The sequence below is a fragment of the Amblyomma maculatum genome, chromosome 2 (genome assembly GCF_055883805.1).
Source record: "Amblyomma maculatum isolate TAMU_Amacu chromosome 2, ASM5588380v1, whole genome shotgun sequence".
Classification (NCBI taxonomy): domain Eukaryota; kingdom Metazoa; phylum Arthropoda; class Arachnida; order Ixodida; family Ixodidae; genus Amblyomma; species Amblyomma maculatum.
Window position 1 is genome coordinate 107,018,064 of NC_139345.1, and position 27,510 is coordinate 107,045,573.

At 48.2% G+C, this 27,510-nt stretch overlaps 1 protein-coding gene across 3 annotated transcripts in view; it reads left to right on the forward strand.

Annotated features, from left to right (window-relative positions):
* Positions 1 to 27,510, forward strand: part of LOC146199498 (guanine nucleotide exchange factor DBS-like) — a 251,073-nt gene that overhangs the window by 183,794 nt on the left and 39,769 nt on the right. For all 3 annotated transcript variants that reach the window (XM_084594992.1, XM_084594994.1, XM_084594995.1), the window contains 2 exons: positions 21,123 to 21,203; positions 26,063 to 26,177. In XM_084594992.1, coding sequence (XP_084451118.1) covers positions 21,123 to 21,203; positions 26,063 to 26,177 — 196 coding nt within the window. The remainder of the gene's footprint in view (positions 1 to 21,122; positions 21,204 to 26,062; positions 26,178 to 27,510) is intronic.

Here is a 27,510-nt window from a genome sequence, read left to right on the forward strand (position 1 = left end):
CTGTATGTATGTACACACATTCTGTTTGTATGTTTTCCTCATCCAGTTGGCAGGGGTACATGAAGCCAAGCACCACCATGAACTTTCAGTCTTGAGAAAGACGGGGCTCCTGCCGAAACGTCGATTAAAAAATATGAAGCATGAAGCATTTTGTTTTTACTTGTGTATGCGTCTAGCAACCGAGTACGTCTATTTTCTTAATAAAACACCGGCAATGATGTCCGATTATGCCGGCTAGGCAGTCGACATGGTTTTGGGCTTGCTGATTTTATCTATAGACTGGTTCGCGGCGCCGCCGTAGCCTGGCGTTGATATCGTTAAAATTCTTGGGCTCTGACGGGGCAAAGAAGATGACCACATGATTGCAGTCATAATCATCATCATGAACGCCAATCGGCAATCCGCCGCTGTGGCTGAGTGGCCATACAGTTTACTCAGCCCGAGGCAGTGGTTTTCAGTGTGGCTGCGGCAGTTATAATAATAATAATAATTATAATAATAATAATAGTTGGCTCACAGGAAAGGAAAGGCGCAGTATCTGTCACGCTTGTTTCTGTAGACACCTGAACCGCGCCGTGAGGGAAGGGGGGAAGGTGGGAATGAAAGTGGAAGAGAGAAAGAGGAGCCGTAGTAGAGGACTACGCAGTAATTTCGACCACCTGGGGATCTTTAACGTGCGCTGACATCGCACAGCACGCGGACGCCTCTTCGTTTCGCCTCCATCGAAACGCAGCCGCCGCGGTCGAGTTCGAACCCGGGTACTCCGGCACAGTAGTCGGCCGTCTTACCACTGCACCACTCCGGCGAGTCAGCAGTAAGGCGTAACGAAATTTCGGTACATTTTAAACAACCCGCAATGATCTAAACTATAGCCCTTCATCACGGCTTGCCTCCATAGCCCGTGCTCTTTTACTTTCACTACTGTTTTATTTTTAATTTTTTTTTTTGTCTCGCATCGTCGTTTGACAAGGGAAATAGACCCACTGAACGCGATGTGTTCACCATGTTATTGGTATTTTCAGAACGTTGGCGTTCTGGTGTTCTGTTTCTCGTTCCACATGAATACGCAATGCTGCAGGAAAAACACAATGACGGGTCTGGCTTCTCTTGCGAGAGCGTAGCGTACTTGTTGAGTGAATCGACTAAAGCGAAAAGATTAACTTAGACCCGTTACGTGCATTTTATCACTGCGCACTGTCCCACAAATCTGCAGGCAAACGTCACATGTCCATCATCGACTTGCCCAAGAGATCAACGTTGCCGAGAAAACATAAGGCAATGAATCAAGTATGCTTGAAATCTAGGGAAAGGCTCCAAAGCTTCCTAAAGTTTAGTGCAAATTGAAAGATCGATTTGTAAAAATAAAATGATAAAAGTGAGAATGACTTGCTGCAAGAGCCGACTGTGCGCATAGCTGCGCGCATCGCTAACAGAAGGAGCTTAGCAGGAGTCGCGTAGGCGAAGCACCTTTTGGACACACCCGTGAGAGCTACCGGCCGAAAAACGCGGCTAACGACGGCGCGTTCGGCATATAGTTACGCGTCGGAATCGGAAACCGCTATGGCAGACCTCCGGTTTTTCCAGCGCATTGCGAACAACCGACGCAGTCAAGCAACGCGAGAACCACGAACGCCGTGCCGCCACACAAGCGAGCTTCCCCTCTGCGGTTCCGCCCGACGAGTCAAGCTAGCTTCCGTTTTCGTTGCGGAGAACGGAAGGATCTGCTCGACCACAACTGGGCGGAGGGGCTAAACTCGCGTGCACGTCGGTGCCCACTGTCGGCGCCTCCTTTTCGCCCTGTTTGTTCCCTAGTTGCTCCTTTTGTTCCTTACCCTCCTTGGTTTCGAGTTGGACCTGCACCGCGGTTCGCGAAATATTTCTTTTGAAGGCCGGCTGGTATATCAGTGCCTAATGTGTGCACTCGTGTATTGATTTTATTCCCTGAACCGCCCTCGGGCAGCGGCGACGGTTAACTACGGGTTCGCGCTGGTTTTTGTTATTGGTGTGTATAGCACGCTTCGGCGGTCTCCTCGTATGGGCACGTATTGATCAGCGCTGCAGGGCAGGAAGCCCACCTCGCTTCTAAGGCTGCGAAAGTATGGTGGCGGCGGGCTCGCTCGATCGACATGCCTGCCCAGTGGCGTCAATTCGCTGGGCGCAAAAACACACGCACGCACCCACTTTGGCCTGGAGAACCGCGTCCCCTCCTCGAACCGGTGCACTCTCTGTGCCTCTCTCTCTCTCGCTTATTACGCGTCGAGCAAACACCTCGGGTCCCGTCCCAGGCACCGTGGTGTTCGACCTTCGTTTATGGGCTGCACTCATTTAGAACCGCCTTGTGTGTGAGACGGTGTGCGTGCGTCAAGAGTGCATCTAAGCTAGCGATGCGGCTCCGTGGGGTGTTTGTTGAAGATGGAGCGCGGAAATTGCTTCCGGAAGGAAGCATCTAACTGGCGCGCTTTCCTGCTAAACCTCTCCCGCGCGTTCGGTCAGGATATCGGGATGAGCATGGGAGATGATTTAAGTCGGGCGTTAGTAAGGCGTGCGGAACAAGAAAAAAAAAAAAAAAAAAGTGGTGTACGAATTGTTTGCTGTCACGCCTCCTGCTCGGCCTCTTCGTCAGGCACGCTTAGATGACCCTACGAATGACGAAGGGTGCCTTAGGAAGGATCACCACTCATAACCGCGAGCATGAGCTGCACAGTTCGAGAATACGTCTGTATGTACGACTTGAACTTCAGAGTAGGCGGCGGTCTTGTGTGCGCTGCACTCGGCGCAAATGCATCGCCTGCAGATGAACTCGATTTGTTTGCCCATCACTCCGGTGGAGGGAGATGTATGTGCGTGCATTATACGCGGTTCTTTGACTCGCGGTAAGTAAGGACGACTGCTGAAGTGCTTGTACACGCAAAACGCCCACTTACATTCCTGATCTGCTGTGACGCCTAGCTGCAGCTGTTGTGGGCATCCGCACTATATGTTTGCTAGTCGCGCACAGTGCTATCAAAAGCGACGAAAACATATGAGCGAAGTTGAAATCTGCGGCGTCGTTCGCAAATGTGAAATACCCTAGGGCATTTTACCTAATAGCGTAAATTCCAGCGTCACGGAAAACCCGACAGCGGCGTGAGCAAAATAGCCCCATAGCACCAGGCAGAGAAATACTGATCAATTCACAGGGACATACGTCACATTGGTTGTCTGGCGCAGGAACTTTCAAAAACTGCATAACGGTCGCGCTTAGCGTGTTGAATTAAAGCGGAATGAAAGAGATTAAAACATTACATGTATGTGAATGTGCGAATCTCCACACATTTCTGCTGGCTGTCCCTCGCACACTGCACAGTGCGTTGCACGTCTCTTGCAAGCTGTTCTTGCCTTCGCCTTCAGCCGCTTTTTTTTTTTTTCTTCGTGAGAAAGGGCTTGGAAAGAATGGCCCTCGCTTTGGGAAAGGGCAGGAGAGGAACTCCACTCTGTCGTTCGCTCCGTGCATTGGCTCATGAGTCCCGGCGCACCGGCTTGCATTACCAAGTGCATCCATCCGCCCACAGATGCGCACGTAAGTGATGATAAAGAAAGCTAGAAGACACAGGCGAAGCCCCCTCGGCTAGCGGCGACTACGACGTCGCACAATGGCCCGCGTCTCGTCTGCGCGGAGTCCATCGCACTGGATGAGACAAAGGACTGGGAGCAGCCAACGCCGGCTGCTGCCCGCAACCCCCCCCCCCCCCCCTCCCCCCATGCTAACACTGGCTCTAACGGGCTACAGAAGAGAGCAGAGCCGAGTCGCTTTGTTTCGCCCGGCTAAACTCGGAAGCGCTTTGCCTGCTTGTGTTGCATTCGAGGCCCAAACGAGCCGAGTTTGGTGCTGCGAAGGTGCGGTGTGAAAAGTTGGTCAACGGGAGAGTTTCTGAAGCCTCGGTGTTGGGGAATGGAGGGACGTATTTGTAAGGCAAGTAGGCGCTTAAAAGGAGCCTCGCGTGGGAGGCTCGTGCGCGCACTTTTGAATTGAGATAACTTTAACGGATGAGTTAAACGGTTCCATGTGGAAAGGACGATATCATGCAAAGAAACGTTCTCTCCTCTCACTCCCTGCGAGAGAAAACGTGAACGTTTCACTCATCCGAGATTGTGGCTCGGTTTTAATTACCGAACGGCGCGACGCTGTCTTATTAACAGGTAAAATTTTTCCTTGAGGAAGCGAGCTCGGCCTGGTAAAATCCTCTGGTGAATTGTTATTAGTTTTGAGAGTATCGCCTTTAAGTGCCTGCGTATGCTTTCAGCGCAGCGTGGTACGAGCAGTGTTGTCAATCTAAGCGGCCATTTAATCTTGTCATCCGAAAGTGGTCTTTCACTTTCGTTAGAGACTGTTTTCAAGCTGTTTTTCTTATATGGGTTGAGTTATTTCTTACGTTGGAAATGCAGATTCATGTGGAAGCTGTCAGTGGCGTTGGAATAGGCGGACAGGAGGGCTATTTGCACCTGAATTGGTTATGAAGAATATACGGGAACGTGAGGATTTTGAACATCAGTCAACTGCCTAGTTTAGGATATAAATGTGGAGGGGTGGAAACAAGAAACAAAAGTCCATATTGTGTGTGAAAGCTATTGTACAGCGCTTAGATAGGCAGACAAACGGGGGTGGATTTACAGATCACTGTCTCTGACTGTAGCGCAATGTGTGTTTGTCTTTCTATCTGTCCATGTTTCTAGCGCTGTTTTAACATAATGTCTAACCAACTCGCCCAACAAACCACTCTTCCTAACAAAGTTGACGAAAACCACTTCAACAACATACTGAATGGATTGCTGGTCCTGAAGCGGTCCGAATTGCTTAGGATGGAGTCTTCCGCGCTACTGTTCAAATTTAATGACCTAATTGGCGAGGTAAGCAAATAGCTCAGATATGTCTTGGGATACTCAGTTGTGCGGCAAAAAACCGTATACCTACAAGTTTTCTTTTCTTCTCCCTAGGCGAAATTTAACTTTCTTTTACTATTCTATAGCCACTAATTGCTGCTCTGCTGTGAGGAGGATGTTTGAGATAAATCGGTGGCATGATGTAATTCAGATGTTTTTGTGTGGACGTAAAAGAAAAGATTGGTCCAGGGGGCTAAATTCTAATGTTATCCTACTGCTTCACAAAACTTGCAATGTTAAAGCTGTTCAGGCGTCCAGTCCATTACTCAATGGAACGTGTGAAAAGTTAAAATGGCTCTGAATTTTCTGATGGGCCCTTTTGCAGAGTTCTATTAGCGGGCTCCTGAGCATCAGCACTCTAAGTGGGCTAAGAGGTGTTATCCCCAGAAATTTGGAGCACGTGATGATAGTACAGAAACCTCTTTAGGGGGTTTCCAATCAATGAGTCTCGACAGTGACTGTTAGTTTGAGTGATTGCAACACGAATTATATAGTGCGCCAACAGTTTCCACTGTAAAAATCAACTAATTTGATATGCAATTTCTCAGCCTATGACTGCAGCTGCTGTGCAACATAATCATGCCGTCGATGCTCTCTCGCTTGTATTATAGAAATCACAAGTCCTATATATTCCTCAAGTTTCGACAGAACTTCATCCTACCGCCATGTCAGTGGCTCGTCTGGTTTTCAGACTGCATGAGAGGAAGCCCATTTTTAGGCGCGTCGATTTTCTGGTCGATGCATTGCGCCACAGGTTAATGAAAGCGCCGCAAACTTGGTGCTGCGATGCAGCTCAGCGCAACCTCGCATTGTACGCACAACGTTTGCTTCTCACAACGCACACGAATGGTGTAGTACTTACTTTGGCGAAAGACCCGTCAGTGAGCATGTTGCGCGGGGAAAATATAAAACGAAAAATCTTATTTCCTGAATACCTATTATACCTATTATTCCCTCGACTGTTACGCTATTGCCGTAATACGCGATGGTGGTAGGCACGGTGATGAGGAGGAGGAGGGGGGGGGGGGGGTCTACAAATAGCGCCGCGCACGGAGATCTAGCCGCTCATGCCAACACACGTTTACACAAAGCGCAGCGGCGGCAGCACCGCGCTCTATCGCCGCTGGCCAGGACCTGCCGTCGCCGGCGTCATGCGGTGAGCAGGCCGCCCTCGGGTCACACAATGGACGCCGCCGCAGAGGGCGCGAGGCGAGGAGAGCTGTGCCACCGAGTGCCGCCGCTTGCTCATCGCTGCATGCAGTAAAAACGTCGGCGGAGGCGGCAGCGCAGCGGGAGAGATCCGGGGCCTGTGTGTGTCGCATCCGGACGTCCTTTCAGCGATGAGCTGCGCCAAGTGGAGGCCTCCGTTTGCGGAAGTTTTGCGGGGCCACGCGTACGGACGCGCCCACCCTGTATGTGTATGTGCGCGCACACCGATATAGAGGGAGGGGAGGGCACAGTTCTGCTGGCGGCCTTTGTTTCTGCGCGGTTGGCCGCTCGCTTTTTGTCTATGTAGTGGCCACGGAGAAGAGAGTCAACGAGACCGGCTCTCTTTGGCATCTGGGACAATAGGAGCAGCGGTGGCCGTCGCCGCTGCGCCTCTCGTTAGCGACCGCGCGCGGCTTCTGTGTGCTGAGGAGAGTGGGGAGACCACCGCTCTATGCGTGTGTGTGTGAGGCTCAGCATCTCACGCTGTGAAGGACGGATGAGGGTCGCGCTCGCTCGAAGGGCCAGTAGATCCAGACGAGGCGGGATAATTTGGCAGCGGCCGAGCAGCTTCCGTTTTGCCGCTGAGGCATCCTTCCTCTGTCTTCTTCCCGTCTCCTTTCTGCTGGCGTTCCGAAACCGTCCTTGCCTTTCCGACGTACCCGCGTTGTCATTCTATGGGCCGCTCCATTGACTGCGGGTAGGTCTAATAATAAGCCGTTTTAGTTTGATTAATGATTTGGGATTGGATTTTGGATTTGGGAGGGAGGAAGGAAAACGCAGCGCGTCGTTGTGCGCGATAAGGACGTAAAAACGCGGGGTGGCCGATCCTTAAGCAGCACAGAGGAATAGACGGTTGAACTTGGAGCTTCGTTGTTTATTTCAAGTACTTCAGGGCCCACACGTGACGAAGATTTGGTTTCTGTGCTTTTAACGATACTTTTTCGATGCACTCTCTCTAATAGTTCTGATGTTGGTTTCTAGACCAATGCTTTCAGCGAAATCCAATACTAAGTTCCGATTTGTTCTTTCCCGTGGGCGCCGCATTTCAATAAAGGCAGAATGTAAAGATTTTTTTTTTTTTTTTGAGTTTTCGCCGCACGTTAAATATCAGGCACCACTCGCAACTTCAGTGGGAATTTGTTTTTATTCGTAAATGGTATGACGTTCAAAAGAAGCTGCTTATATATACTTCTTAGACAGTGAGAAATCTCGACTATATGTATATCCTACATTTGTGCATGCACAAAGCGCCTCGATGGTCGCATATTTTGTGACACAGGCGAGCATAATATGAGGGAATTTATTCGGTTCTATTTTGTTACTACTGCATCTGCGCCCAACAGGTTGAGAGCATGGCTGACCTTGACCAAATGGCTAAACGCGAATAGAATCATTAGAATGATGTCCCTAGTTATTTTGGAAATGTTTTCAGCAATGACCAGCAGCAGATACCTGCTATTATCAGTTTCCTGAAAAACGACTGAGCTTGTTTTGGAAGCTAGATTTAAAATATATAGAACAAGTAACCTGTGCTTTGTAATATGTAATTGTTGCTTTAGCCGGATACAAGTTAGGTCGACAATGACCATCACACAAAATTTCTCCGACACAAAGTAGTCCGCTCTTTTTCCCCTATCAAGAAGCCAACCTATAGACCAAATTGCAAGCTCACAGGTTAGATGCCACTGGCTTGTTTTGAATTTTGAAATAGTTTTATATCTGTGAACATAAAAAAGCTGATTTAGTTTTCTGTCAAATGTGACTCTATACATATATACATCTCTTCATCTCTTCACGTACAGATAGTTGAAGATAGATGGAGATAGATGAAGTGTACAGTCCGCTTCCCTGAGTTTCTTGCTTTTTTGTCCGGAGTTCACGTTCAGGGTGGTTTTGGATATTGTGTATAAGTTGGAATTTAACGTCTTAGGCATAAGTGCTGCTGTGTCGCACCGGGAAAAATGTAAACGATACCTTTTGGTTAAACAACTATCGTCCCTCGCTAGTAAACGTGCTCATGGCTAAGCGCAACTGGATGCCAGCTGGCGGATATTATGCAGCTCAGTTTCTGCCAAGGTGCATTGTGCACATTTGTGTAGTACATGTACACATTTTGGAGGTGAAAGGTCGCCGCTTACTGTTAATGACTACGATTTGTCAAACGCAATGTTGGCAATTTGCAACCGAATAATTTTTAACGCGTTAAGCCTAAATAAAATTGCAAGAGAAGCCTTAATGGCAGTATTGAAACATGTGCGGCTAAGTTTGCATCTTTAGGGGAGTGATATTTTGCTTAGCTAGCTCTTTACATAACGCTAAATTAACCACAGTGATAATATGAAGGCTTCTAGATGCTTATGTAGCAAAGAAAGCATAGGTGCTTGGTTCAGTATGAAAAAAGTAATTTAAAACACTGTAAACTGTTGAAAGACCCTATAAGTAGTTACGAGTTATCGGTACCAGTCAAAGCTGGTGGTTTGGATATTACATTACACGCGCCGTGGCGATGTGTCAAAGCCAGGCAATAATAATAAAAATATCCGTGGTAGTGTAGCGGTTACGGCGCTCGACTACTGTGCCCAACGATTCGGGATCGAATGCCGGCCGCGGCGGCCTGTTTTCGATGAAGGCGAAAATCGAGACACCCCTAAATCTTACATTACATCTCTTTAGGTTCATAAAATTCTACTAGTTCTTTTTCGTGTAGATTCGTTTCTTTTTCGCGTGCAGAACGCTGCTTAAGAACTTTGATGTAAATTTAGCGATAGTAGTTATTTTTTTTTCTTATCAATTCGAAACAATAAATGGAAGGCTGACAACACTAACGAGGAACCTTGCACGAATCGTATTTGATTGATGTTTCATCGAGTTTTACTCATCGATCGTCCCAAATTGTTTTTCCATGGTCTAATTGTTGCTTGTCCCAAATGGTTTCCTCCTAAACGTTACGCTGTAACAGCCACAACACGGTTCTTGTTTCTTTTGTCATCGTCTTTCGTGGCAACGTAGATATCGTGCCAAATATTATTGACCCTGTACGTGTTCGTGACAGCAGTTGAGAAACGGTGCAGCTGCAATGTGCGCCTTTTACATTACGAAGCACGGGAAATGGCAGATGGGCGTTATAACCACGCTTGCGCCGATAATAGCGCTTTTCAAACAGCGGAACTTTGCTATGTGAAATTGTTGGAGTGACGCACGTGATGATTATTTTTTGGTTCACATTTTCCTAAATATAAATGTGCTTCACAATGGATATTTTTGGTAGACAGGCTCCGACGATCCTATGATAGCTAGAAATAGAAACAACAGTAGCGCAGCTGCGTCATAATCGTCAATTTTTGACTGGCTATGAGTCGATTTCATAGTAACTTGTACAGTTAGTCGAATATCCAGATGATTTATTCCCTGCATGTTGCAAGTCTGGCCGCTTACGAATGTCGTCAAGTACGCTTCGGCTGCCATAACTCTATAGCTTTCTTCATGAAACCACATCAACATCTATAGTTGGACGTGAAGTGTTTTAAGATCCTCTTCTTGAAACGTGATACTAGCCTCAGCAAAAGGTGTATGGGATAGGGGTTCAAAACGAGTGGAAATATTAAGGCGAACCGTTGGCCGTGTTCTAGTTGCCGTAGTTTTATTGTTCTGATGATGCAGCAGTCTTTTTGAAGCTCACATTGTTTACTGTAGGCTACGAAAATGCGAGAATCGTGCAGCGTTTAGCACTCCGTGCTTATATTCGCTCGAACAGATGTATTTAATACTTGACGGTGACTTGCGTTTAGGAACATTGTTGGGGGGATTAAATGTGGCTGATCGAAATAAACCTAGAGCAGATTTTAACAGCGTAGAGACTTCTCCTCGTGCCAGAATAATTGTGAGAATGATTCTATTCTATCCTACATCTAGGCAATGTCTCCCTACGTCACGTTTCGCCATTAGGCGTGGTAGTATCGTTGTCGTTGTGGTGTTAGCTGCTTGCATGCATTTCGCAGTTTGTGCACGCGGTCACGGACGATTAAATTCGGAAATCTTTAGGGACACAGAAAATGGGCGATAAGCGAAAGAAAACACCGCCGAAGCTATCATAGGGACGTCTTACTGATTACATGCAAAGTGGAGGTCGATTGCTGTGGTCCGCGAAAAAAAAGAAAAAAGCGATAGCGTGGTCTAATGCAGAGTCGGCGGCGTGCAGCAAAATAAAAAAAAAAATATAAATGGAGGCAAGAAAGGTGAAGGAGGAAACTGAATGTAAAAAAAGAAAAAAAAAAAGCACTGTCACTTTGTTTTCTATGTGTGAAATTGGCCACTCTGAGCACAAAATAAATATAAGGCGAAAAACGGAAAAGAAGAAAGTGGGGGCTAGAGCATTACAGTGGCGAAATTTCTGCCACGCGCGCGCGCACTTTTTTTTTCGTTCAGTTATTGGAGCGTTTTGTATATGGGTCCCGCCGTTTGCGGCCACGGCGTCAGCAAAACAATAACCCCGGTCCCCCGTCGTATTATGGGCCGGCACGTGGCGTCGGCACCGGGCGCCTGATATTGGCAGGGAGACAGGTCGATGCTAATCGTCTCCATTCCACGCACCCCCTCCTCCGCCGAGCAGTGTTCCGCAAGAGCGTGGCGACGAGTGCTGGCACGAATTGCCGAACCCCCTCCTCCTGCACGGTCCCTGTGGCACAGGTCGATGGCTGCGGCCTTATCGACGACGGCGTTGGCGTCTTTAATGCTGCGCTTACGGTCACGTGGTGTTCCGGTCAACAGGCCAGCGTGTTCACCGGCCGCAACGGCACGCTGTCAACCGCCTTACGTTCCGCTGCAAAACACGTGGGCTTACGATTTTCTGACGTGACTTTAGTACAGGTGCGAGATTTATGAGGGAAAGCGGGGAAGCTAAATGAAGCTTTTGCATCGAGGGCGCATTGGAAATAAAAACTTCAGGAAGTTGAAACTGTTCGGGAGGTTTTCACCACGAGTTGCGCTGCGGACGTCCTTGTCTCCCCGCGCGATTAAACCTGAGCGCTTCGCCTTTCACAGGCACTCCGAAGTTGACACTGCTGTTCGCTTCTGCGTTCCTTCGTTTTCTGTCCCCTTTCCTAAACTCTGCACTTCTCTCACCCGACCGGTCTTCGAATGTAATCCTCACACTAGGAAGTTTCGTTGGAGTCAGTAGGATTTCTTTGTCCAGTTAATATGACAGTGCCCAAACGCCATGTCTCGCAGTCACTTTTGCGATGCTTGTATTCGCCGGTGCAACGACTGCTCTGTGCAATTAGGCGTCTTGATCGCGGTTGTATTCGGGCCCGTCGTTATATTCTTCGAGGAACTGTAACAATGTTCTATTACAGGATTGTAACGTTTTTTAAACAAAATTATATGACACTGCGGAAGAGCAGGATAGGACAGTGCATGATAACGCCGATAGCAGTCAAGTTGGCCTATTCTGGAATTGTAACTACTATAGTAAAATAAATAAAAATTATCGCGATGCGTGATCTGGGTAAAGCAAGTTCAGTATAGCTATCTGGATTGGATAGTAACGCCGGCTCTGCCAGTACGGCTTTACTGTTTCCTGTAGAAGTAAATGGCCTTCGAAGGTTGAGGGCGTAGCCGCAGGGACAAGAGTGAGTGGAAGGGACTGCGAAGTTGTGATCACACAGGACGGCGAAGCGTAGAGGAAGGAGGCAGTCAGCGTCAGCGGGTATTTTAGACCAGAAAGCGAACGCATTGCCGGATCGGAAACTTGTTATAACCTAACGCCCGGACTGCTCGCTCTACTAATTCTTTTTTTTTTATTTTTTTTTTTGCTGCCGAGTAGTAGTGGAGCGTGAAGCTGTTGACGTATATAATATGCACTTTGCGAGAAGCACGAGCCATTCTAGTTTGCGTTAGCGCTCTCTTTTTAATGGATTTTAGGCGGAAAGAAAATTTCTCTTGGCATCACTAATGCACCGAAGCTTGTCTTTTCCGGGTTTCGGGGCCAATGCCTCATAGATAGCTTTCCCGCCGCAGCGGTTTCTGTGGTTCCTCGTATCCTTAACTTACCTCGAATTTGGGACAGCACTTAGTTCAGTGTAGCGTTTCAACTCTAGTGCAGTGTTACCTTAAGGAAAGACCTGCTTTATAGGTATTCAGGCAGATAGCACTGACACCCATAATACTTAACGAAATGTGGAAAGAAATACACCTCGCACGGCACATTTTATTGCTATCGCGGCATCGAGAGCAACGTACGCAGGCTGACACAGTGTAATTCTCTAACACGACTCTCACAATTCTTTCAAGTGCTGCTCTTGCAGTCTCACACCGCCCAATTTGTCGTTGTGCACGCTTGCCGCTAGTTCAAAGGAGCACAAGCATTTGGACTCGGAGAGGCACGTCTGGTCGGTCGCCTTGCCGGAAGCAAACAAAGGCGGTTTTGGGAAATGAAAGGGAAAGTATTGGATGCGTCGTGGTCAGAACCGTGCCTTTCTGTCTGCAATGCGTAAAACCGCACTTACCACGGCAACTATCTGCCTGCGGGAAAAAAACCAACGAGGAATACCAGATTACGTGGCTGGCGCTCTAGAAGCTGAACATTGTGCTGAGCATATATATATATATATTGAAGGCCGCTGACAGCGTCTGTCTTCATTGCTACCTTTTCTGCTATTAGTTGCCCACACGTTGTCACTTAGCCTTGAGGACTTAACTGACCTGTTATGAAACGCTTGGCCTCCACTCGGTGCAGCGGTGGAGTGAATTTTGGCTACCGTAGCAAAACAATTACTCGAGCGTTGGCGGCGGAGCCGACCTGCGCGCTTTCATATCCGGTTGTTACCGCTGAGTGGCTGCAGCGTACGGTTTTTTCTTTGTCTCCGCGATGTGCGAACATAGGTCCAAGCGCTCAGATGGCCTTAGCGCGCTGTTTGGCTGCGCTAAGGTTTACCCGCAATGTAAGAACAAAAAACAAAAACAAAACAATAAAGAGGAAACAGCGGAAACTTTTTTCCTTATTTTAGCGCCGCGGCCTTGTGGCTCAGCTTTCTCGGTTTTACTTCCGCATCCTATTCACGAGCGTAATTCGAAGGTGGAGCAGACAGGGTGAGTTACGGCAATTATTACGAACTCCTGCTTTTCAATGTATAGTGTTCTGAAACGAAAAAAAGAGTAAATGACCGAGGCGGTTGATCTGGAATTAAGAAGGCTGGAATTAAGGGAAGTGGATCTTAAATGCAACCAAAAATAACTTTGCCCAAATTTGGTCCTTTTACGGTGCCAAATATCCTCACTGCATACATATTATGGCACGTGCGCGTCATCATCATAGCCTAGTCTGCGTACCGGAAGCATAGCTAAGCAACACTTTATATAGTGTTCTCATTTTATAATGTGACCCAGAGGCTTGTGACTGAAAAAGTAAAGAAGGGCGGAAACGCGGGTGGAAAAAAGGAAATGTAGCGGCAACATTGTTACCCGAGTTGAACAATCTCTCTGCTTAATGCGTAACCTATCCGTGCTAAATGTAGACACAATGCACGCGCATATAATTAAACTACTGCCACTGTGTGCTATGTATCTGCGATCTATAATCCTCTTGTCAGTTCCTGCTTGAAAAAGAAAGCGCGATCGTTATCCCGGCACCTTCTCTTAAAACGTAAAAAAAAAAAAAAAAAAAAAAAAAAAAAAAAAAAACTTCTTTTCGCCTAACGTTCTCGTTATAGACCAGCTCGCCCGGCCCTCATTAGCCGACGGCGCAAATAGGGCCGCCTACGCTGCTTTGCGTGCGTACGCGCGTCTATTTCTGAAAATCCGGGGCATGCAGCTGCTCTGTTGGAGGCAGCAAAGAGGCACTTTTTTACTGCAGCGTGACCTCTCCGCACCCTGACTTCTGCTCGGAATTCAGGAAACACCTCAGCGACCAGATCAGCAGTCGAAAGAAGGCCGCATGCAATGTCTGCTGCATAGGCACGCCACCGGGTGTAGGAAGGAATTGGAAAAGCACTGCCTTTCTCTTTGCTGTTCGGCTCACTGGTAGCAGCAGTAGCAGCGTGGACGGACAATATATAGCCTGAAAAAAAAAACAACGAAAACAAAAACAGGCGTGTGGAGTGAAGTGCGTTCTTGGCATGTTCGCGTGCTCTTGAGGGAAAGTTCGTCGCGTTTCGTTGCTCTAGGGTTCTGCTGCAACACCAAACCGAACTATAGGCATCGGTGATTTATAGGTTAGTGCGCGTCTGCATTAGTTATTTAGTGTTCTTCGTTAAGACTGCAGTCTGCGGAATATTTTGCTGCGCTCCTGGCTTGACTTAAAAGGTAAGAATTAACTCCTCAGAACTGCAACTGCATTGAGACGCGAACAAAAGGGAGGAGACAAACACAGGGCCGTTCTTCTCCCTTTGTTCGTGTCTGTCTACGCTACTAGTACTTGTCTCAACGGATCACTAGCTACCCTAACAAAAGGCTACTCTCATGCAACTGCATGGCCATACAATAGGCACCCTTCTGTTTCCTTTCCTCAAATAATTAATTGTTGGTCGTCTAGCAGCGTAGAATATGTAATTAATTGGTCCTGCATCGGAAGGAGAAAAGCGAGAAATGCTTGTGAGCCTCTATTCAACAGAATTTTTTTTTACTAGAAAATTGTAATGTTGACGCTGAATGAGAAGCCATATAGGTGCACCCTGACTTGGTAGCACTAAAAGGCATAAAAAAGTATAGGAAATTTGAGGGATGCCCCTCCAATTCCCGCAGAAAACCCGTGTAGCGCCGTTCGCGGGTGCCGCATTCCAACGGGAATTTACAGTGACAAGTCCTCTTAGCCTTGATTTGGTGCTCACACACATGATCTTCACAGATGGTTACAGGGCACACCAGTACACGCGCGCGCAAAGAATAAAACTAAAGCCTTATAGTTGAAAATGACTGCTATTATCTACTCTCTATCTTCCATTAATGTAGGATACAAAAAAAAATCGCGCGAGCAGAGGGATACCACTGCCCTGTAAAAACTGGTTGTCTGACCGACCGATTGAACTACCAGTCGATTGACTCTCTGAACGCTCGATTGCACTAAGGATCGATTGACTGTCTGACCGACTGATTGGACTACTGATAGATTGACTGACCTGCATAATGGACTGATGGTGATGGATAACTAGGTGACTGACTGATAAATTGGATACTTTACTGATCGATTAAATAAGAGCTAGGGCGCTCTCAAGCTTGGGTGCGCATGAGGACCTTTCAAATATTATGACCAAATTAGTAATTCTCCACTGCGTGGCGGACCTTTAGGCCAAGCTCACTTCGAAACACACACAGATGTTCTTACGTTAACAATGAATCTGTTAAAATTTTGAACGAATACATCAACTTCTCCGCAACTCTTGTTATGCAGTACGAAGTAAACCACTCGCATCTATTATTAAATAGTCTGCATAACGTAAGACTGCAGAGTCACGCAAGTCATTGGGGCACCATCATCCGCAACAAACAATTCACTTTCCTGAGCGCTCACGGTGCATCGGCCGTGTGACTCAAACCGCGAGTTCGGGGTCGCAACTGGTTAGACGGGTGTGGGCTGTATGGTGTAACCTACCGATATCTGCGCTGGACTGACCACGCGGACGAACCTTCCTCCGATCGGCGCGAATCTTTGGTGAGAGAGAGAGAGAGCACCTTTCCAAACTCGTGCGCGGAAAAGGGACATGGACGAGAAAGCGCGGCACACCACAACACCACTGTACCGGCGAGTGCGCGCTGGATGTGTAACCTCGCGCGGCCGATCCATAATGGTCAGGGTCATTCCGAGCGTGCTCCGAATGCGGAGGAAGGGTCCGCAACAACCCCCTCCTCTCCTTGCCTTCGCATTTGAAAAAAGAAAAAAAAAAAAAAACGTTGCCACGCTCGCTTCTCTGCCCCCACTTTCCTCGAACTCCATAGCCACGATCCAGCGGCTACGCATTTGCGGCAATGATGCAATGAATCGCGGACGGCCACTGACGGGACTTCCGGCCACCCAACGCCCCCCTCCGCTTCCTTCGGGCAGCATCGTGTAATTTGGACCGGCAGTGGTGGTGGAGGAGGTGGTAAACGCCGGTTCAGAGACGTCGAAAGAGATTCATTTGAGCCGACTCGTCGCTTCCACTGTATCTCACGAGCGATACACAGTGCGCGCTCGCGGGCGTCTAGCGACAATCAATAAAACTGGAAAGCAGGCATTACTCCGCAGTTTGGGGGAATTGAATGAACCGATGTGGGGACTGGGAGCGGTTTCTCGCCAGTTTCCTCCCTGGAAAGGGTTGAAAGGTGTGGAGATTTTTCTCCATCGTGTCACAAACGGTCGATGAAAGGTAAAGGGGTGTATTTTGCTAGGCGGAATTCGATCATGCGCGGCTTTTACACGCACAAGATATTTGGGAACAACATTGTTTTGAGAGACTATAGCCTACAAACAGCGGGGGGGGGGGGGGGGGGGGGGGGGCTGGGCTTCTGGATCGACGTGTCTTTGTGCGGCAGCAACGCTCTCTTCCGGAGTTCCGGCTTCGCTTTCCGCGGGCTGCAACGTCTGAACACAGTGCACAGAACTGCCGTAAATCGTATGGTCTGTGGGCGTCCAAGAAAAAAATAAAGGCCGCATTGCATTTGTAAGAGCATGCCAATTTTTACCCGTCTTTTCACGTCGCGGCTCGCAGTAACCGGACCTGCCTTTAAAAAAAAATAATGAATTATTTTCGAGTCCTTGAGCATATCGCCTCCCGTGTCATCGTTTCTATAAATCTTTTGAACACGCCCCATGCCTTTTGTTGGACTTGAACTTCTGCTATATCTGTTTTGGTTGGTTGGTTTATGCGACGTAGGGCTATGAGAGACGCCATAGTAGAGAGCTTCAGAAATCTCGACCACCTGGGGTTCTTTAACTTGTACTAACATCGCACAGCACACAGGTGCATCGCCTCCATCGAAAAGCGGCCGCAGCGGCCGGGATGCGATGTCTATTTTGTGTTGTTTTCATCAAGCTGGTCCTGCGTATCTGTTTGGTATGTTCTCACTGTAGCTGTGAGTCTTGTTAATAGTTATCCTCGCCATGGTGGCTTTAATCGATACCGCCTGCGGCTTTCAAGCGCAGGTTCGCAGGATCGAGCGACGGCCTTAATGGCCGCATTTCAGTCCTTGGAAAAAAGAAAGGCGGCCGCGTGCTTTGGGATATGCTCGCTGTAGACCCCAGTTGATCAAAATCATCCGGAGCCCTCCACTACGGCGCCCCTCGTAGCTTGATTCGACTCGGGATGTTAAACCTCATAAACCAAACCAAAAAAGTATCGTTTTTTTTTGCATCCGTTTTTTTTAAGGGGCATGACGCTGCCCGATTGTCAAAGCGAAGGTCGACATCGTAGTAGCCTTGACCGCGGCTTAATATACGTACAATTGTCATCATGTTTAGTGAGAAACCCAATATAATTCTTCCCTACTCATTCCTTTTTGTTGCGCTGTTTACCTTTCTGCTTGTGTGCTCGCTTCCTGTAATCGCGACCAGTTGCATTTATGCAACGAACTTCTACTCGTTGGCCTTCGCAGTCTCTGTTGCTTGCCCTTCAACTTTCTTCTTTCTTCAACGTATGATGTTCCTTGCAATGTTTAGTACCGACCTCTTGCTACGCACTGCGCTCAGGGAAAAAGCCAGCACTGCAGCGCGCTTTTGTCTCTTCCGCTATGCTTATACGACCGCACCAAAACATCGCGCGCGAGAAGGCGGGGGCACCGATCATTTCCATGTATGGTGCCCCCCCCCCCCCTCTGGCCTTCCGTGCACATATTGATTTGACGGCGTTCACGCGTGCAACCTCGTGTACGCATGCACGCCTTCGGCGCACAGGTGGATCACGTCGGGCTACATGCGACTGGGTCATTCCGTCGGTTCGGGTCGCCGGTCAGAGCGACCTCGCCGCGGGTCTCGGTCCATCGGCACCGTTCATAGAGTCACAATGGATCCCGAGCACTCCGGCTCTGCCGATAGAGGGATGGGTAGATAGACAAAGATGAAGTCTGTGTAGCCTTCATATGGGCGGGGGTGATTGTGGCGAAAGAGCGGCATAAAGGCCGAATACGTGCCATCGAGAATAGACGAATTTGCGCACGGTCCATACGTACAGAGGGAATTCCATTTGTGGCCGGTCGTGTCTGCGTGCTGCTTCTTAGTGTGTGTGCGTGCTTTGGGATGATGCCGCGTATGCGGGCCTCTAGGGTCTGTGTGTTCGTGAGGCATATAACGCACGCTAGCGTATAGCGCATATAGGTGCGATGGAGCGTGCAGCTGCGGTGGTTCCCGTCTCCTCGCTGCGAGCCAGATGGTCGATGCATTGTGTAACGTTTCGTTCCGGAAACGCGGGGGCCTCTTCCGCGTGTTCTTCCTTATTCTTTTATCTCGCTGCGCTTGTTTGCTGAGTGTCGAAGTCGCTGCGGTTCTTCCTCGCGCACGACTCCATCAGCTGAGGCCGGCTCGCTGCGTATCACTGAATCGAATGGCTGTTCGTTTTCCGAGGTGCGCGCGGTACCTGATATGCAACGCGTTTCTTTTTGAAATGCTTGCACGAATGTGATTAACGTATGCTGGCGACGCCTCGATACGCCTGTGGTGGTAACTGGGCATTTTCTTCAGCAATAAGCGAAGCGCCGCCATAGTGAAAATTTCAGCTTTAAAAGAAATAGTGCCTAAAACTAAAGTTCATTGAAAGTAATAATAATAAAAAAAAAGCGGTGTGCTCAACCTCGGTAAGCACTAAATATCTCATCGAAGTCAAAGTTAGCCTAGAGACTATTCCTGGCCCCCTTTTTTTTACGTAAACCGCAGTGCTGATTTTCCCTGTAAAAACCATGTACATTTGCAGGTACTAAGTTTGAGACTTGTCAAAATTAAACATGAGCCATGGAGTTTTACTGGCGAATTGAGGTGTAAAATGCTCACAATTGTCATCAACAGTGTATATTTCAAAGCTTGACTCCACTTTATTTGTTTGTCGATTTTGTCCATATACAGAAACAAATAAATAAATGATGTCTGGCAGGGTCTGTCCGCCCGTGTATATGATGTTTTGGGTATCAAAATCAAAATTCACGTGCTTGGCCTACTTAGGAAAAATGTGTACTGCTTTGCTGTGAGGTGTTTGTATAGCCTGGACTAGCCCGCATGCATGTGCTTTAGGTATTCAGGATAACGCGAGTAACCTCATTTATATGCTGCGCCTATATGCTGTCAGAATGTGACACTTAGCTTATGAACTGCCCGATGAAGATCTGCTATCCAACCCAGACTCTCACGAATGTATTTTGCATTGTGATTGATTTTCTATACATACAAGCAACGTACAAGACAAATCATCTTCCCCGTGGAAACATGGACTGCGTCAAAAAAATACACTGCACAGCTCCAAACGGGGAATGCAGCTACATTCTTGAAACTCGATGCCATGTCTTCTCCTTTTTTTTTTCTTTTTGTTCGCGGATATCATAGCCAGAAAACTTCTGCCCCACGTGTACACGCGAGCACCACACCACGCACCGTCGGACGAGGAAGTGCTTCCCTGGTCACGTTCCGCACAGTTAACACGTTCCGGAAGCTTTTTCGGGCACCTTCCCTGGACACATTGCGCTCCACAAATTTATCATATGGGCTCGATTCCGCTGCAGTGGGGCGTACATCGATGTTTTCACGCGTGACCGGCATAGTGTAACAAAAGCTGTCCCACCTGCCGGGGTGGCGCAGTGGTTAAGGCGCTCGATTTACTGCGCCCAAGAATTTGGGATCGAATCCCGACCTCGCTAGATTCCCGTGTACTGTGCGATGTCAGTACACGGTAAAGAACCCCAGGTGGTCGAACCTTCCGGAGTTTCCGGAGTCTTCTCATAGCTAAATCGCCTTGGGACGTTAAACCGCAGAGCCAAATCAAACCAAACGCTTTCACGCCACAGCAAATGATGTGGCATGCTCCCGATCAGCAAATCTCAGTCTTAAATTAGGCGTAGAATACCAGTGTGAATTAATCTAATGTTGCTCATCATATCTGTGGGCTTTATTGAATGACAATGGAATATCAACCTCGGCGCGTGTTTGCCGCCAAAAGGCAGAATAACGTTATCCTCTTGTGGGCAGCCACCTCAAAGCTCGAGGCCTGTCCCGTCCCAGCTTCAGCTCGCGCACGCCTGTATTTTAAAGACGATAACAGCTTTAAATACGATTCCCTTGGCTTTGAAAGTTGGCGGGACCTGTCGAGTTGAAAGCACTGTTAAGTTAAAAATAAGCATGCGCATGCGCCGCCAGTCTCTCACTCCATGGTCACATCATTTTAAATAATGCACTAGCTTGTACTACAGCGGGACAGCTAGAAAAATGTTCTCCATGTTCGGCTGTGTTGGGAAGCAGCACGAACTGAAATTAGTGGTTTCGAGAAAAGAGCGTGTCAAACGCGTGTAATTTTAGGAACCCTCTGGCTGCTTCATGCTTCTCTGTCGCAGCGCGATCACTCTTGGCTGTGAATAGAGAGGCCGATGCAGCTCGTGCATCGGCGCTTTAGACATGCACTCGCTCTGTGCCTTATTGGTGTCGAGGTCTTTGTCGGAGGCGGCATCCCGAAGGAGCTCGTCTTTTGTTCGAGCTCGCTTCTCTGACTGACGCCTTGTATGCGTGACGGCAGGCCGCCCCTTCACTCTTTTCGCCCTCAGCTGCATCGCTGAGCCTGAAATCGTGTTCGCGCCTGCCCCTCGGTTCGACTCGCGAGACGTGCACGGCGTCGATTGTTGGCGGGCAAGTTTTGACCTGTCCTGTCATTCGTGTTGCGCGCTGACAGAAGCTTGCCTTGTTGTTGCTAGGTTTCCTGTGAGCCACGCATTGGGTGGATTTGTGCCGGGCCACGGCCCGCGTCAGACGTCAAAAAAATATTCAGCGAGTTGCGCAGACTGTTGCCTTGCTGACGTCTTTTTTCCTCTCCCTTTTTTCTACGTTCTTGCTCCAGATGACACGATGGAAGGTGGTACTGTCCTCACGGTGCGAGACGTGGCGGACGTCCTCAAAGGGAAACACGTCATCCTGACAGGTGAGCCCGGTTCCTGCTGCGGACGCATTTTGGATCCCGTCTTTTTTTTTATTATTGTTTTACAACGGTTTGAAATGCTTGCCCAATATGGTGCTAGTCGATTATTGGCCCAGTTTTTGTGCATTAGATTTTCCTGCAGCTTTGATTGGTTCAATGAGTGTACACGAGTGCGCGATCAAACTTGATAGTTTCACTTAATCGCGTAGTTTGGTCAGAACACGAGATTGCTTCTCCACTCTAGACACCACGTAAATGTATAAACGCGACGCTCGCTCGAAACAGCGTTGCCGCTCATGTCGTTTGCATGCCGATCTAAGTGAAGTGCTATTTCATTTATTTCTCCTTCGCTCAAACTAATTTTGCTATTTCTGAGGGGACAGCATCCTAAGAGAAATTAAGATGTTTGATAAGGAGGCATTCGTCCGGCGCGCAGCTATGTGGGCTAAATTATTTGTAGCATGCGTGGTACACTTGCCACGGACAAATGTCTAGAAGCTCGGCCGTGACCTATATGATCAAGCGTGAATTGTCTTTTTTTTTATAATTGTTTTGAGATTAACGCCTTCGTCGACCCGCTGTATTTGAAGCAAGAGTGATCCGACAGGTCCAATCGGTTTCCTTAGTGCGCACGGTGCTTGCGTCGCATGCTCGATCAAGCAGGCAGCAGCAAAAGCGCGCGCAAAAAGTGGGCACTTTTCGGGTGCTCGTAAATAGGCGAACACCCTGACTGAATGTCAGCAATGGTTTTCATTTTCATTATTGATGCTTAATTATGCATTGCATGTTGGTGAATTAGAAAGAGCACATTTTATTTCCGTCAGCGTAATCGACGTTGGAATCCTGCAGTGTTCATCGCAAATGATTGCTTCCCTACATACTGCGCCCTCATATACTGGGTACCGAGGTATGCGACCGCAACACAGTACATAAACTGCACTATTCAAGACGATGGCGTTATAAAGCCCCGTCAACGAAATGGCACCTGAAACTATTTCGGCAAAACTGCTGTCAGAGGTGAGGAGAAATCGTATAGTTTGCAGAATGATACAATTTACGGATTATGAATACCTTCTTCCTTAAAAGGAGGGCAGGAAATGTACAGTACGGTCGGACCACTATTAAAGAGAACATGAGACCGCGTGGCTGCCGTGCTTTACAAATCACTCCCGAGAGAGCGGAGGGCAAATGACCGGACAAGGTGCATGCTCAGTAACCACGTTCGATTGCTCTTCCCAAACATGCACATGGTGCCATCTATTCTCACCCGTTGTCGGCGCCAGCGCTTTGCAAAGGGTTTAGGCTACACGACCGCCCGTTCCCTTTAACAGCGGACCGTATTGTATACTTGGAAGAGCCCGAATGGCGACGCTATACAAATGAAAAAGACTTTATGCTGTGCAACGTCATACTCCCTTGATAGGTGTGATGGTGTGATGTAGTGACCATTGGGGGTCAACGTCTCAAATAAGCTTATCTTGAAGAGGAAACTGAAAGAACTAGTAAGGAAGATGTGCACAGAGTAATTAGTAAAACTAGGGAAAGCAGATGAACTCAGGATATCGCTAAACGACAGATATTCGGCTTTAATTCCGGATAACTACGTTGGTCTTTAAACAATGAGTAATGAACTTACAGCTATCATTACGGAGTGCGCAGTAGAAGTAGGCGGTAGGAAAGTTAGACAGGACGCTGATAAGCTCATTCTGTACCGGAAATATGTAGCTAATAATCGCCAAGACATGAGAGCCTTTAACCCCTCAGACAGAATTACTTGCATCCGTATCATAACTAATCAATACCTGCTAGGTAATCAACGTAATGAGATATTTAGTGACTCGAACATGGTCTAAAAAAAATTACAGGTCGCCTAAAAGATGCCAAGAGGAAGATATATAGGCATGAGTGAAATTTAGATCAGTTGGCTAAGAGATACACAATGCCCCATGTCCTCGAGTGTACCGGAATCTTGAAAGAACACTGACGTCGTCCTAATCCATAAAAAAAAAAGAAGGGGGGGGGGGGGGGGGGGGGGGGGGGGGACGTCATCGACTTGTAGAATTAAAGACCAGTCAGCTTACAGCTCGTTGTATCTACAATGCATTTACTAAGGCAATTGCGGGTCGGGACAATCTTAGAAATCAGTCAACCATTCCGGGGCAGTCACTAATCCGCGATCAACCAGATGGCAGAGAAGTGCTCAGAATACAGCCTTCCAGCGAAGGCTTCCAATACTTACTAAATATAAAGATCTCCAAGACAAGAAAAAAAAAAAACATTTTTCTTTTTAGCAATAAAATTTCATCCTCAGCGGACATAATTCACGATGAAGACTCTTCAAATAACTGATAGAGATGATTAATTATAAATCACTAACTTGTTAACTACCTAGTTCGGTGGTTTGCGCAGTGGTGGGTTCGAAGGTGGGTAATACGACGATGCCGTATGAGCTTTTTGAAACGAAGAAAAACGATGTTTTAAAAACTGTCAGGCGCGAGAAAGTCCAGGCTTTTTTCCCCTCACAGAATCGAAACAACGAATCAAACGCGCAGGAACCTTGATGAACGTCACATCCGCTGATGACGTACTGCGGTGGCTACGGTTCTATGTTCAAACTGCCTGTTCTATTCTTCCGATATGTGCGCCCCGCCGCGGTGGTTCAGCCCACTGGGCATTCGACAGCTGCTGAACCCAAGGACGCGAGATCAAATCTCGGTCGCAGCTCCCGCTTTTCGATGGCTGCGAAACTGCGCGATATTAAAGAACCCCAATTGGCCGAAACTTCCAGAGCCCGCCACTACGGCGCCCCTCATTAGGCCGAGCCGCTTTGTGATGTTAAACCCTGCAAAACTAAGCCTATCTTTCAAGACATTGTGTCGCTCGCTGTACTCGTCTTTATAGCGATTAAACTGGTAGTTTAATGAGGAGGTTTACAGAATGAAACACGTAACAACGCTATATTTACTATACAAATGTCAATTGGGTTGTGGTAACGCAATGATATGCATCTTTTTTTTTTTTTATGTAGTAGTAGACATCCTCAGTCTGTCTCGCTGCCCTTCCGGAAGGATATTAAAACAAGCAGGAATGTTCCCTGATAGTGTCGTGATTATGTATTATGATCGCATCCTGCACCTTGCCACATGTGCGGAACTTGATTGTTTAACGTTTGCACTGGCTAAATAGCGTCCGATGCATTTAGTTAGGCGTGCCATTTATTACCAGTTAGGTCACCACCAGACGCACCGCGGCCCATGTCAGTCGCTATCTCTTTTCTTGCTCAGGCGAATACTGGTTGTTACGATAACTCTACCAGCTCGCTAGACTTCCGTTGTTATAAATAGCGTGGCTCTTGCTCTCTGCTCACATCTGAGAAACTGGTTTAAGTTCTCGATAACGAGATCTCAATTTTAGGACCAAGGGTTTCTGCCACCGATACGCTCTACGACAGTAAAGAGAGAGAGAAAAAAAAAGAGGAAGAGGAGAGGAAACAGCAACATTTCCAACCAAAGGCAGTAGGTCGGGTTCAGCGCAAACGCTTTACGTGACTCGCCTGACGAAGACCGCTTAATAAGGACGTTCCTTGCGCCCATGGTGGTGGCATCCAGAATCGGTCATTGTTTTTAACAAGAGTACATGGCACTTATCCTTGACGTTTATATCATGCATGAAAAAAAAAAAAAAGCACACAGAAAGGTGCTAAACGAAAGTTAGCAATGGCGGTGGGTCAGGGGCTGCTTATAGATGTTTTTAATGATAAAGTTTAAAGCTAGGTAGCGGGATAAAAATAATTGTGGCATGGAGCGTGCCTAAGAGGAGACGAGCGCGCTGGAAATGTCTACTAAATCTGTGCACAGTTGCATTTGTTTCCTCTCATACATTCCGCGCATGTGCGTTACGCAACACTTAAGCATCCTTTGGAATTAACAAAGAAAAGCTCGAAGAAAGTTCGACTGTATTTGTAAGAAACGGCCGCCATAGCGAAGTCGATAGAACAAAGTTCGGAAAACATGTTCTTCTAAAGTGTGATTTGAAGGAAACGTTGCACGAACAATGCGACTGGTTATATTTCTTTTATTCTCGCTCAGTTTGTTTCTAGGTTGTTCTCGGATCTACGGTGCAGCGATACCTCGCACCGCCAAGATAGAGATCTTGATAAATCTGATGTTCTAACTAGGAGAGCTGATGCCGTTCTACTTACTGGCGAGCTTTGTGTACAACCTTTGTTGGGCGCTTTTTTTGTATATATAAGTGGTCACTTTTAATAAGCCAGTGACGGCTGCCGCTGGGATGGCAGGGGCAATTGCCTTAATATCCACATTGAGGGGTGAAATCTGATCTCCCTGCCGACTCTGGCGGCTAGGCCTAATTACTTCTGAACAGGGACATGACGCTGACTGCTGCGACGTGAGCGCACGTCGCTAACATCACTGACACAATGCGCTCGACGGAGCGTTAAGCGAATCATCTGTTAGCAACCGGTCTCCTCCAAAAATGCGCTTCCTCATCAGCGCACGACGGTCCCATTCTCTGCGGCTTGTCTCCAGCCGGCTTCCTTTTCAAACTTTCTGAGTGAACAGCATCTAAAAACGACTCAATATAGATGCAAAAAATAAACAAGAAAATGAATAGTGGGTCACTCCGGGACGCGTCTGTGTAGCTGTGGTGAAGTTTTTTAGTCACAAAACAGGTTGTCACGCGCGTGCTTTCCCTTGACGCAGGCTCGTTGCGAAGCGTGCACGAAGCACACCTCCGCGCGGCGACGCAAGAAGCTGGTCGCGTGCGGTTCCCGTCAGAACCAACTGTCGGTTTCGCGCTGCGGCTCGCGTCACATCCCTTGTCTCGCCTTGCTGCGTGCGCAGGAGGACGAACATGCGAGGGCTACCCCGTACTGACGTTTCCGGACAGCGGTGCCTTTTGCAGCCTCTCCGACGAGGACTACAGGAGGCTGATGCAGTATCTGACAAGTGTTCCTTTGTGAGTCCCGCCCCTTGTACTCTCTCTCTCTGCTCGTCTGCCTCGTTGCCTCTTTCGCGTGCGCATGCACGCGCGACGGGCATTCCTCTGCGCTCTTCTTCCATGTCACTTCTCTGCTCCTCTCCCCCACTGTTTTCCCTCCTCGGCAAAACACCGCCGCTCGCCCTGCTTAGCGCGCTCGTGGAGCTTGCGGGGAAGCTCACGCGCCGATGCCCAGCGCGACGAAGCGGGCAAAGTGACGCGCAGCCGACGCCGACATGCGCGCCGCCACTGCTCGCAGGCTCGTTTTATGCTACGCTTATTATCCAAGCTGCCGCCGGCGCTCTTTCCCACCTCCTACCATAAGTGATGTGTCCTCAACTTTGTTCACTGCCTTTATTTTCTCCTCTTCAGCTAACGTCTTGCGTGCTCTCGCCACTGCATGTACCCCCTGCTTACTGCATTTGTTCATAAGCTGTCGAAGATCTTATCCTGTAGCCACTTTCTGTGTTGTTGTTGCTTGGTTGCCGTGGTTTTAATGAATGCCGCAGGAGGGCTGCGGGGCGACAGACTTTCGTTAACTATTCGGAAAGCGAATGGAAACAGTGAGCGGCGGAGCGAAAATGCAGAGGAAAATGAGTCGAAGCTTTAAAAGAAAGGGCTTGAATCATTGTTATGTCTGAGTCGTTCTTGTGATTACAGGACATTTCAGAGCAGATAAGCGTGTTAATTGCGCTAAATCAGGGAAAATCTCGGTGCGCGCTCATTGATAAGAGGCGTTATTGCATCAATTTCTGCGCCAAATACGACACCTGCCAGTTAAAAAGGAGGAAGAGCAGCTTTTCCTTTGGGAAGAACGAAGCAATTCATGCACGTATGCACGTCGATCGCATGGACGCTGTGGTGAGGGGGTGGCTGTTCCTGACCCTGCGGGGCTGGGACGGCAGGTCAACGCCGCTTGCGGCGGGGGCTAGCCAGCCAATGAATTTTGGTGGCCGTCATTGCACCCGCCACCGCTTTGGTGGTGGACGACGGCTGTTGCGACGCGCGTCTTTCTCTCCCTCTTCTTTTTCTTTCTTCTCTATTGCCTCGAAGTCAGCGTTATCATTTCGCTACACAGCTGGCGCTAGCTTTTTAGCAACGATTAGCCAAAGTCGTTCAGTAAAAGCCGTAGTGCTCATGTAAACGCTTTGGGGCACGTAACGCGCCTTTTGTTACCGACACGGTATCTGGTTCATAGGTTATCTTTTAGCTGACATCTATGACGAATGCAGCAACGGCAACTTTGCGGCAACGTTCGTTCAAAGCCTACTGCGTCACTCTCTACACAGTAAGCTTCGGCCGAGATAAAACT